This window comes from Poromitra crassiceps, assembly GCF_964638095.1.
Source record: "Poromitra crassiceps genome assembly, chromosome: 28".
NCBI classification, from domain to species: Eukaryota; Metazoa; Chordata; class Actinopteri; order Beryciformes; family Melamphaidae; genus Poromitra; species Poromitra crassiceps.
In genome coordinates, this window is record NC_139651.1 from 12,335,936 (window position 1) to 12,348,363 (window position 12,428).

The window sequence follows — 12,428 nt, forward strand, 5'->3', positions numbered from 1 at the left end:
TAAAGCGATATAGAGATATAAAGCGTTTTATGGGGGGTTGGTAGGGCCCCTGGTAGAGGGGGCTTTCTGGCCTTGCTGATGAGGCCGCTGGCAGTCAGGAAGAAGCTCTTCTTGTGGCGAGAGGTTTTGGTCTTGACAGACCTCCGTTTCTTACTGAGGGGGGAGTGTTTCGAAAGGTTTGTGCCCGGGGTGGGAGGAGTCGGCCATGATATTATGAGACCGCTTCAGCATCCTGGTTAGGGTCCTGAAGGGATGGCAGGTTGCATCCGATCACCTTCTCAGCACAGCAGATGATGCGCCGCAGTCTGTCGATGTCCTTGAGAGTGGCAGCAGCGTACCAGACGGTGATGGAGGAGGTGAGGACGGACTGAACGATGGAGGTGTAGAAGTGCACCATCGTTTGCCTTTGGCACTTTAGAATGAAAAAGCACTCACCCAGACTCTGACAGATGCTCTTGGCCTTTTCCATGTCGTAGACGGTGTAGTTGTAGAAGCTCATGTCGAAGGCGTAGCAGTGGTCCAGGTACTGCACCCACTTGGACACACCTGACCCGCTCCGAGGACAGTTGTTGGCCACTGGGGCTACTGGCACCGTGGCCCCTAATTCACAACCACACGGAGACGAGATGGAAGACAGTTGATGTAACGTTAGCAGACATATGGGTCGAAGGGTAGATGCACATCTATTACACAATGTTATGACTTTTTCTTCTCAACCTTTTTGGCTTGTGATGCCTCAAAATTAAGCGACTAAACATTCAATGTTGACAATTTCAATCAGTTCCATATCCTGCGTGATGGAAGCCGAACAACGCCACAAAACACATCGGCGTCTTACTCTGGGAAGCGGTGCTGTAGGTGGTGTTGTAGCAGATGGCTCCGTCTAGCAGCGTGTGGCAGCTGGTTCTGACCCAGTACCCGGAAGTGGTGATGAACACGCAGCCGCCTCGTTGACCGTCCGAGCTCGACGCCTCCCGCGAGTCGGTGATGGCGACTTTGTAGTCGTATCTGGTCCCGTCGGACCACTCGTAGGCTGAGCCACTGGCCTGCGTGGAGCGACACAGTCATAGTTAGTTAGCCCATCTGGTTCACAGTCGGAGAGAAATGTGAGCCAAGACGTACGAGGTGCTCTGGCATGCCTCACACCACATGACTGCGTGCATCTCTTCACCATCATGAAAATTAAATACAGAATCTTACTTGTCTTATAACAAAGCTCAATTATAATTCAGCAAAAAAAAAAGAAAAAAAGTCTCTTAAGAACTTTGAAAGCACAGGTTCTGGTCCGGGCGGTGGTTCTTCTTACCTCCTGGTTGGACAGGCCAATCCAGAGCGGGAAGCCGTCCGTCTTGGCAATGAGCTCCACATGTCCATGGTGCTGGACGTCGTGGACACTCGCCAGGTGTCCTCCACGCTGACCGCACTCCTCCAGCGCCTGGAACCAACTCAACTTCCTGGTGACGACGTGGTACGTCAGGTTGCCGTATTGTTGGAGATCATTGGCCGACTGGTTGTACTCCTTTTTGGATTCTTAGCAGGGGAGAATTAAAGCAAACGAATGAGAAAAGATGACTTTAACCACGACATTTCTGCAATGTATAAGTATATAGTGAACCGTGTCAGGAGAGAGAAGACGTATGGAGTAGTGAGGTAGAAGTGGGATCCACCAACCATTGTCCAGTTTGCAGACCACAATGCTCCTCTGTTTGAAGGGTGAGAAATACTGCCGGTTGGTGATGAGTTCCCAGACTCCGTCGGGGTTGAGACCCGCCATGAACTCTCCATCTATGTCTGGCCGGCCGGACCTCCAGTTGGAGTACTGGACCTTTGTGCCGTCGTACCATGTCATCTGGTCATCTACAGCAGAACACAACGGCCAAAGACACGGCCACATACTTAACACCAGGATTTCATTTGGGCAAACTGGGTGAATTTACGGCATCTCAATTAGTGGTCTAGTCTTCTCTGTTACTTCTCTGTCACTATGGTACAATGATCATATTGAATTAAAGGAGGGAGGTCCAGTCCAATCTGCTCAGGGTTTAAATGTATTTATTACACAATTGTGTCTCTAGGAACGTCTGACAAAGCTGGAAGCAGCGCTGGCAGAAATTGAACCCGGATCTCCGCGGTGGTAGCCGAGGGCTTTTACCTCTACACTACCCAGACGCCACAGACATGGCGTCCATTGAGGTAGTCACATATATTGGCCACCGATAAGTCTACTAAACGTTGTGGTAAAAAAGTAGAAAAGTACCAACCGTTGTCATCCTTGTACAGCCCCAGCCACACAAACTGGACCAGGTTACTGAACGGTACCAGCTGCTGCTTGACAAACTCATTCTCCTCGGCATTCCGGATAGTTAGGATCTCCGAACTTCCATCTGAAAACGTAAATGCAATCGTCAGCACCTTCTTCCTCATCGTTTCTGCTCTACATCAGTCTGTTATCGTTTCATTTAGGAAATAGCCATACAACAGCAAACAGTCAAATCCTTACAGAGTTTCTTGCAGGTGTCGTGGATCTGTCCGTGGTCAAAGTTTTCCCATCTGGAGGCCACCAGCTGGAAGGAGTAACAGTTGCTCTTGAAGGGGATCCAGGGTGGACCGTTGATTTTGTGGGGACACCTCACTGCGACATCCTCTGGTGTAGAGGGGGTCTCTTCTGTAATAAATAAGTTGCACATTTTATTTTGATTATTTCAGAATATTCACATTTCTAATTTGCAGTTTAAAAAGCGTTTTCAGCACAATTTGTAGCAAATAAATCTGTTTTTGTGCATTATACGGTTTCCCCACCTTTTCTATGTCATGTTTCTCTGACCCACCTCTGCCTTTTTGAGTGTTAAAAAATAATGGAAAATCAACAACTTCTACCAAAGTTGATAACAAAAAGTTTAAAACAAAACCTCTTTCTTTGCATATCTCCCTGACGCTTGGTTCACACCAGAGACATCTCAGAAGCAGCGCTTCACAGAAGCAGGAGCCTTGCTATTCACACCAGAATCACTCTGTTTTGTCCTCGCCTGGCTGCACGCTTGAAAAATAGACCAGAAGCTGCAGCACGCAGTTGCCTCCATGCAGAACTACCGTAAATTCCGGACTATAAGGCGCACCGGTGTATAAGCCGCACCTGCAAAGTTGACTGTTTTTTACATATATAAGCCGCACCGGACTATAAGCCGCGGGTGTTTTAATGGTATTTTTTATTATTTTTTATTGTGTTTTAATGTTTAATTACCATATGTAAGGGTTCATGCACAGAGGGGATTGTCGGGAAAGAGATGGCTGTTTGAGGAAGCTCCCATTTATTAACATTTCAACAAAACAACATAACAGTGCACACAGTGTCCGCGGTGTGGTGAAAAGAGGGCAAGAGAGGAAATTAAAACAGAAGTGGATTTATAGTTAGAAAGAGTGCTAAAAAAGAGAGATTTTTTTTTTTTTTTTTTTGAAAAAATCCATAGATAAGCCGCACCGTTATATAAGCCGCAGGGGCCAAAAAAGGCCAAAAAACGGGGAAAAAGGTGCGGCTTATAGTCCGGAATTTACGGTAGTCTATTTCAGAGAACAGTTTATTACAGAGCAATGGTGGCATGGAATTCATTACCACATTTTTTGATTTCACAAAGTAATAAAACATGCTTTAACAAAAAACTAAAATTATATCTGTTTACACAAGAACTGTAAAATATAACATGACCTTTGTTTTTGAGCTTTTCATTGTTATAAAGGAATTTATTTTCTCACTTATTCAATTAATTACATATTCAATTATTATATAGAGCAATTGTATGTATTAGATCAGTTTTGAGCTAGTGTTTGTGGTTATGTGTTTTGTTGGTTTTTGCCTTGTGTGTCTAAGTGGTTGTAGTAGCATGTATGAGTAAGAATGATACAGATATGTATATAAATAATGTTTGTATGTGAATATAATGTATTTTCATAATTGAAGTATTGTAAAATATTAATGTGGACCCCAGGAAGAGTAGCTACTGTTTTTTACAGTAGCTAATGGGGATCTAAATAAACAAACAAACGCGTGCAGCGTCGCTTCAGCTTGGCTTCAGTGTGGCGTGGCGTGCGACCGGTGTGATCGGCCTCGCCTGTTAACAAGGACGCTGAAATGAAACTGCCTCCGCGCTGCGTTGCTTCAGCGTTGCTGCAGCGTAGGCTTGGCGTATAGTGTTCCGCCCTGAGACACATACACTGAGGCATGTCAGCAGAGGTCAGCGATTACAGAACAAGGCCATCATCAGGGTAGGCTCAGGCTGTCTTTCTCAAGACACAACAGCAGGCAGGGACTATCACAAGAGATAGTCCACATATCAGTATGCATTAACGCTGCATCATAAACACTGGAGTAGATGTGAAGGATGAAGTAAAGCAGTGATACTCAACTGGCAGCCCGCGGGCCACACAGGGAATTGCAAAAAAAATTAAAAAAAATTAACAGTGAACCTGAACGCAACATGCAAGATACCCGCTGAATAAGTGTCCAAATGTTCATGTCATTCTGGCTAATACTCCACTTCTGTTATAGCATTTCAGTCTGGAATATGGAATATCTTTCAATAATCGATGATTTAGCTGCTAAATTGTCAAATACCGCCGTCTGCTCGCTACCCAGGTACTTAACCTAACTAACTATCCGGTGTGCACAACATTGTCAGACTAAAAAAAAACTACAATCCGCTACAGAAAAATGTATATTGATTGTTTATTAACTGGCCCCTGGCCTTCTATTATTTCACGAAAGTGGCCCCCGGGCAAAGCAAGTTGAGTATCCCTGGAGTAAAGGCTTTCCACCCTAGTGTGAATGCAAAATTCTTACAGACTTCTCTTTGACTTTCTATGGAAGGAAGTGACCCATTCATACAATTCCCAAATAATCCTCAGAGAATGAATGAAACGCCCTAACTTCCTAATATTCCAGAAATTCCACGGTTAGTGGGAACCATAGGAGTAGATAGGAGGGAGTTGTCTCTGTATTTCTGCATGCTGCAGTACCAGCACTCACCATGTGGCTTGTGGCAGATCACGCCTCCTAGCTGCTCCTCACAGTCCGTGGCTTTCCAGAAGCCGTCGGTGTCCAGGTAGACACAGGAGCCGCTGGTCTGCTCCGGAGACCAGCGGCTGAACACGATGTGGCTGTGGTCGGTCCAGCGGTAGTGGGTCCCGTCCTGAAACACAATAATACATACGTCAAAAAATTTAAAACAAATAAAAAACAAATTGTGAAACATGTGGAAAACTAGAGAAGTAACCTATCAGTCAAAGGACCACAATGGAAATAAGTCTGTGACTTTATTGTGTCATCCTTGTCCGTTTTTAAAGCTATGATGTATTTTATTGTACTATTTTATTATGAATCAAATCAAATCAAATCAAATCAAATCAAGAGTTTGAACACATGCATTCCTCTTTATATTTACGACAATTTAGAATGACAGTAAAGACATCAAAACGATGAAATAACACAAAATGCAATCTAAACTATTTTATAGTTTAGATTATTTAAAGTAGCCACACTTTGCTTTGATGGTAAAGGCAAAAGCTTTGGAAAGAAATTAATATAGGCACCAACTTCACCATTTATATTTATTTATATTTATCTAAGAAACACATTTCAAGCATTTAAGCAGAAGCCTTTAGAGATCAAAATGGCTTTTTAAGATCATGAAAAAGATAATCCGTTCAATCAGGTGTGTCCAACCTTTTGACTGGTACAGTAGTGTAGGCGATCTTACATATAAATGAGCAAACCTACTTATGCATGTATAATGTATATCTCCGTTTCATTTTCCTCGGACACCTTCAGCCTGACAGCATTCATATTTGGCACGGCTAACGGCGGTGACAGTTTCAATGAGGTAAATTAGGGCAGACTAAATGGGCAAAAGTGGCAAAGTGGATAGATAGTCTCTCAAGCCAGTCTATCTCTTCCACAATCTTCAAATACTCCAGACAGTCTGTCATTTAGCCATTTAAAATTTGCTTTAAACACTTCAGACCAGAGGAAGTTCAATCACGACAAGTGTAAGCAAAACCTGTTAAAAAGGTGCTCTCAAAGTAACACTGAGCAGAGGGTTTAAATTGAGTGGCAGAGTGAGTGGGGCTAATTAGTCCAGAGTGCTATCAGGTGTGCATGGGTGATTACTGGCAGGTGTGTGCATGGGTGAATCAGGGGAAAGGGCAAATGTGAGGTGTGGAGGATTATGGGAAATTGAGTCCAGGAACAGTCCAGAAGTTAACTCTTTTGTACAAAACTGATGCAGGCGATAGAGAGCCGCAGGAACGAGTCCGGAAATCATCGATGCTAACACTCCTGGTTCTTCACTGTTTTCGCCTATGGGATTTTTGAATGGGTTTTTGGCGCGATGCTTCTAATAAGGTCTCTGGGCAACGCAAGCTTAATCAAACGCGAACCAGTGTTTAGTAATATCATCTTCACACATGAGGACCACTTTTATGAGTTTTGAAGCTTTTACGTGCCATTAAAAGGGTGGCTAGCCAGCAAGCGGCTAAATGAGACTACACTGTTGAGTCGACGGGGATATTATACGTCAATAACGTCATCACTTCAAAGGACGAACACGGAAATGATCTTTCCCTCACCTGGTTCAGCCCGTTCAGCCCGGGGTAATCAGTGCACAGCAGCGCACACATCAACAACAGTCCAGGTTGAGTGCTGACGTGACGTGGAAGCCTATGCGACACTGTGTGTAGTTATGGATTAGCTTAGCACAAGCTTTTTACTTCTAGGGCTCGCATTTACGCTTCAAAACTCATAAAAGTGGTCCTCATGTGTGAAGATTATCCGGCTGAACACTGGTTCGTGTTTGATTAAGCTTGCGTTGCCCAGATACCTTATTTGAAGCATTGCGGCAAAAACCCATTCAAAAATCCCATAGACAGAAAGAGTGAAGAACCAGGAAGTCCGGGACTTCCGCATTCTGACTACAAAAATATGTCATCCCTGCGGCTCTCTATTGGAGAAATAAATAAGCAGATTTGCCTGCCTTCAGCGGATGTCCCGACACGCTTCAGACCGGAGGAAGTTTGATGGTATTCGACCAATCACAACGCATGTAAACAAAACCGATGCAGGTGATTGGAGAAATTAGTGGATGTGTGGATGTCCTGGCTTATTCCCGTGCTGACGGGAGCCAACGCATCTGTTTTAAGAGACTTATGGCCTAGAATGAGTAAAGACAAGTTCAGCACCATGGAGAGCACAATCATTAGCTACTGACGGAGCACACCTGAGCAGAGCTGGAATCAGCCAGGGAAGTGGACTATGAAAGCCCTCTAAATGGGTATTAGAACTAGTATGAATACAAAACAAAACTGAACAAGTTGTTTTGGTACACTTACGTCTTCACTAAAGAGTCCGATCCACATGGGCATGCGTGCACGGCTCACGCGCACGCTGAGGACGGACTGCAGGAACGTGTCGGCCACACTCGCCAGGTTCATGTCTTTTAGGTTGCACTGTTCCATGGCCCCTAACCAGGTGAGGTTCTTCTGCTGCAGCAGCAGGAAGGTGTGGTTGTTGACCTGGAAGGGCTCCGAGGAAACCTGGGGCTCCTCCAGCTTATCTGATGTCAGAGGGAAGTTAGTGAGGCGTGTGGAACATCTTCATAGTAGGCTAAACCCCCGAACGGAACAGTTATTTCTTTGTATTTTCCAACTGCTCAATGATGGAGGATGGATGGTGTTATGAGACATTTCATCCTCAAGCAAATAAAGGCTAAGGGAATTCTACAATGAACATGAAATTCATAGATATAGCTCTTTCCGTGGCGGAAAATTCTAATTGGCACCTCTCAATAGCCTCTTTGGCTCTCATGAATTAAAAGACGTGAACCCCTGGAGAAAATGTATTTTAAGAAATATGACTACTACTTTCTGAAAATTTGGCAGTCTACCCCAAAACCTTGCCTTTGTCAACAATGGAAAGTTAGAATGAAGATGATCAGGTGATTCTGTCCAAATGATCTCCAATTAAATTGGTCTAAACTTTTTTTTCTTCCAATTTTACATTTGCTTTCCTTCTATATTCTGAAAAAGGGGAAATAAAAAATTTAAAAATTTTACAAACTTTCTGTAGTGTATTTTCAGCAGTAGTACCACACCTGTCCTGCGGTGCACATGACTGTGGTGGTGGTCATGATTTACCTGCATAATGCTGGCAAATGCCCATATGTAGCTGGTCTGTGCAGGCACCAAAGTCCCAGGTACCCATCATGTGGTTGTTGGGGTTGTTGATCATATACACACACAAGTCCATGGGGTCTTGAGCAAACGGCTACCAACAAACAAACAAACAAACAAAATGACAATTTCAATTTAAGTTTAGTCTTATTTTTCCATTCAAAATGTACTTTAGTATGAGCTACCATAGGCCAGTACTAGAAGAAAACTATTCAAACTACTGGAGAATAGCTGTAATGACATAGCAGTTTTGTGTTTTCCAGCTGAAATAACATCCTGCATGGTCAAATCCAGCTCAGCACTGCGAACACAGAACTGCAGGGGAGGGGAAGTGATCTCACCTGGATGCGGATGGGCCTCAGCATGCCGTGGATCAGGGAGTTAAAGTTGAGGAAGGAGACCGGGCTTTCATCCACCCATTCCGGATCGCTGGGTTTCAGCTTCAGTCCAATCCATATCTTATCCATCTCCGTTATGTTCGGCAGCAGGGTGGTGATAAAGTCTAAATACAAGCAAGTAAAATTAAATTCCGTCAAGGCATTCCTGAGATATCGCGTTAACAAGCTTGAAAATGGCGTTGGAGAGCTCACCTTGACCTTTGACCTTTGACCACCAAAATCTAATCAGTTCATCCTTGAGTCCAAGTCGATGTTTGAGACAAGTTTGATTAAATTCCGCCAAGGCATTCCTGAGATATCGCGTTAACAAGCTTGAAAATGGCGTTCGAGAGGTCACAGTGACCTTGACCTTTGACCTTTGACCACCAAAATCTAATCAGATCATCCTTGAGTCTAAGTCGATGTTTGAGGCAAATTTGATGAAATTCCGTCCAGGCGTTCCTCAGATATCGCGTTAACAAGCTTGAAAATGGCGTTCGAGAGGTCACGGTGACCTTGACCTTTGACCTTTGACCACCAAAATCTAATCAGATCATCCTTGAGTCTAAGTCGATGTTTGAGGCAAATTTGATGAAATTCCGTCCAGGCGTTCCTCAGATATCACGTTAACAAGCTTGAAAATGGCGTTCGAGAGGTCACAGTGACCTTGACCTTTGACCTTTGACCACCAAAATCTAATCAGATCATCCTTGAGTCTAAGTCGATGTTTGAGGCAAATTTGATGAAATTCCGTCCAGGCGTTCCTCAGATATCGCGTTAACAAGCTTGAAAATGGCGTTCGAGAGGTCACAGTGACCTTGACCTTTGACCTTTGACCACCAAAATCTAATCAGATCATCCTTGAGTCTAAGTCGATGTTTGAGGCAAATTTGATGAAATTCCGTCCAGGCGTTCCTCAGATATCGCGTTAACAAACATCGGACGGACGGACGGACGGACGGACGGACGGACAGCCATACGGACGGACAACCCGGATCCATAATGCCTCCGGCCTGGCTATCGCCGGCGGAGGCATAATAAATACTCGAGTGGTTCAATGTGGCATTTTGTGGCACGTTGAACTAGCCGATTCTGCAGAAAGCAGATTCTGCCGGGGGAGGGGGGTGGACCAAAAAAACGAAACAAATTTTTGCTTAATTTGTGAATTGCTTTCTTTACATTATTAAACCTTTCAGTTTGAACAAGTGTAACAGCGATATCGGACCAGATTTTGGTGTTACACTTGTTGGTTTAATAACAAACAAAACTTAATTAAAACAAATTCAGCAAAATAAAATAAAAATGGCGTTTGGGCTAGAATTGTGATTGTCGGACCCGTTTCGTGCAATGTTTCATAGAATGGCAGTGAATGGAAAGAGAGAGAGAGAGAGAGAAAAAAACACATGCAATTCTTCCATTTGAGGGTTACATCATGTCCAGGAAGCTACCAAAATCCCACATCACTGTAAATTAATCTGACCAGCCGCTGCTGTAAAACAAAGGCATGTTTCCTTGGTCAACATGAAGCTATTATGGCTTTAAAAAACAAACAAGACGAGGCATGTGCCAGTCGACACCATGTGCGTTACGATAGGCCTGACATGCCTGCTATGTTCAGTCACTGTAGTGGTGGTGCCAGAAGAGCAGCTGGGTGGACATGCTCACCTTGCTCCACCTGGTCAGATATGGTGAGCAGAGTTCCCTTCATGGTCATGCATTGCTCATTGGCCGTCTTGAATGACAGGTTCAGACTGGGCCGCCTCACTGTGTAGCACTGGAAAATACAGGTCAGAGTTCATCAGAGGTCAGTTCATTTGCATTTCACCTCAGGCAAGACTGCTTTCAAGTCTGAAATGTACCTAGATGTGCTATAAAGAGTCACTAGGTTGACTGTACAGTACAGTACAGTACAGTGCAGTGCAGTATTTATTTTATTTTATTTAACCTTTATTTAACCAGGTAAGTCATTAAGAACAAATTCTTATTTACAATGGATGTACAGTACAGTAGAGTAGAGTACATGCTAGTTAAGTGTTGGTAGTAAGGATTTTGAATTTTAGGCTCACAGCATATGGTGTTGTTGGTTTCTGACTTGGATTGTGGTTGTTTTGATTCATCAAAACGTTCAAACTCCTTACTACTGCACTCTACAGCCAACCTAGTGACATCATCTCGCAGCGCCCTAGTTGGCGAAAAGCTGAAATAAATGTTGTTACATTTTCTAGCAAACGTAGGTCAATTTAAGACTTGAAAGCAGTGTCCTGTCTTGAATGAGGTGAAAAGCTAGAGTCCTATGATCAAATGTCTCATGTCCTCTTTAAAGCCATGTGTTTATGTTTTACAAGATAAAACCAGGAGAGTCAGACCCTGCGAGTCAATAAGAGGGTCAGCCTAACAGGCACTCAGTGTGTAGGAGAGTCAGACCTTGTTTCTGAAGGCCAATGAATTCTGGTCACACGCGGTCCCTCCGGCGTGAGGCTCCAGAGGGTTCCTCTCCACCGACGTGACGTTATGCAGCTCACACACGAAGGACAGCTGACGATCACAACTGTACTCATACTCTGCAAGTAAATATATGACAGGGAAGCGCGCGTGTGTGAGTGAGTAAGAGAGATCACGAGTATAACGTACATGAAGCCTTTTCTGGGATTAAAGGAACACTCCGCCCATTTTCAACCAGCTTTGTATCATTAGAACATCAGTAGTATATCAGAAAACTGTAAACGGTTTTGAAGTCTGTAATTTCATTTGACAGTTATTGAGTGTTAAAGTGTGGACCAGTGACATCACTGGTCCACACTAACTCAAATTAATAACTCATTAACTCAAATCAACTCTCAATAACTGTCAAATTATTCATCAATTCATCTAGTTTGACAGTTATTGAGAGTTGATTTGAGTTAGTGAGTTATTAATTTGAGTTAGTGTGGACCAGTGATGTCACTGGTCCACACTTTAACACTCAATAACTGTCAAATTAAATGACAGACTTCAAAACAGTTTACAGTTTTCTGATATACTACTGATGTTCTAATGATACAAAGCTGGTTGAAAATGGGCGGAGTGTTCCTTTAACACCAGATTGGGCTACTAAACTCGGTTGTATGGACCCTTTTCACACCAACAGTTTTGAGGCGGTAAAGGCGGGAAGTAAAGCAGGTGTAACCGATACCAAATGTATGATGGTCCCATTCCATTTAGGTGTTCCAGTGCCAGGACCCTCATTGATGTAATTGGTTGCAGCTGCTTTACTTCCTGCTTTAGCACCTCAAAACGGTTGCTGTGAAAAGGGCCTATATTCATAGCTTTCAAGGGGCGTTACGTGCTGCCGGGAACGCCCACCTGGCGGTCAAAAAAACAACTTGCCAGCCGTGTCGACTAGTTTCTCACGCTGTGTAGTGTTTGTTCAGCCAAAGTGCCGATAGCCTACCTGTTGTGCTATCGGTTGCACTAAACCGACGAGGAGACACGCCTGGCTTGTGCTTTCACAGAATCCCGTCGGAGAAAGAAAGGAGGAGGTTGTGGATTTGTGCGGGTGGTTCAGTCGCTGGGCAGGGGAAATGCAAATAGCTTTTTTTTCTACCATCAAAGTACACACGTCTTTGCTCTTTGCGGCCAACATTTTATCAAAGGTAAGGTAACGTTAACGGGGTATTAATCATTATTGTAACGTTACTTGAGCTTACCTTTGATGAAATGTTGGCTGCAAAGAGCAAAGACGTGTGTACTTTGATGGTAGAAAAAAAAGCCAAACAGCGTGAGTCGACTGACTCGCAGGCAACGGAATGAACAAGTTGTTTTTTTGACCGCCAGGTGGGCGTTCCCGGCAGCACG

At 43.9% G+C, this 12,428-nt stretch overlaps 1 protein-coding gene across 1 annotated transcript in view; it reads right to left on the bottom strand.

Annotated features, from left to right (window-relative positions):
- Positions 1–12,428, bottom strand: part of ly75 (lymphocyte antigen 75) — a 40,293-nt gene that overhangs the window by 3,183 nt on the left and 24,682 nt on the right. Inside the window, exons 21-32 of the mRNA XM_083662301.1 lie at positions 11,019–11,155; positions 10,260–10,368; positions 8,559–8,719; positions 8,182–8,311; positions 7,378–7,601; positions 5,021–5,183; positions 2,501–2,665; positions 2,262–2,384; positions 1,672–1,857; positions 1,307–1,530; positions 839–1,046; positions 436–600 (exon numbers count right to left, since the gene is read on the bottom strand). Coding sequence (XP_083518427.1) covers positions 436–600; positions 839–1,046; positions 1,307–1,530; positions 1,672–1,857; positions 2,262–2,384; positions 2,501–2,665; positions 5,021–5,183; positions 7,378–7,601; positions 8,182–8,311; positions 8,559–8,719; positions 10,260–10,368; positions 11,019–11,155 — 1,995 coding nt within the window. The remainder of the gene's footprint in view (positions 1–435; positions 601–838; positions 1,047–1,306; positions 1,531–1,671; positions 1,858–2,261; positions 2,385–2,500; positions 2,666–5,020; positions 5,184–7,377; positions 7,602–8,181; positions 8,312–8,558; positions 8,720–10,259; positions 10,369–11,018; positions 11,156–12,428) is intronic.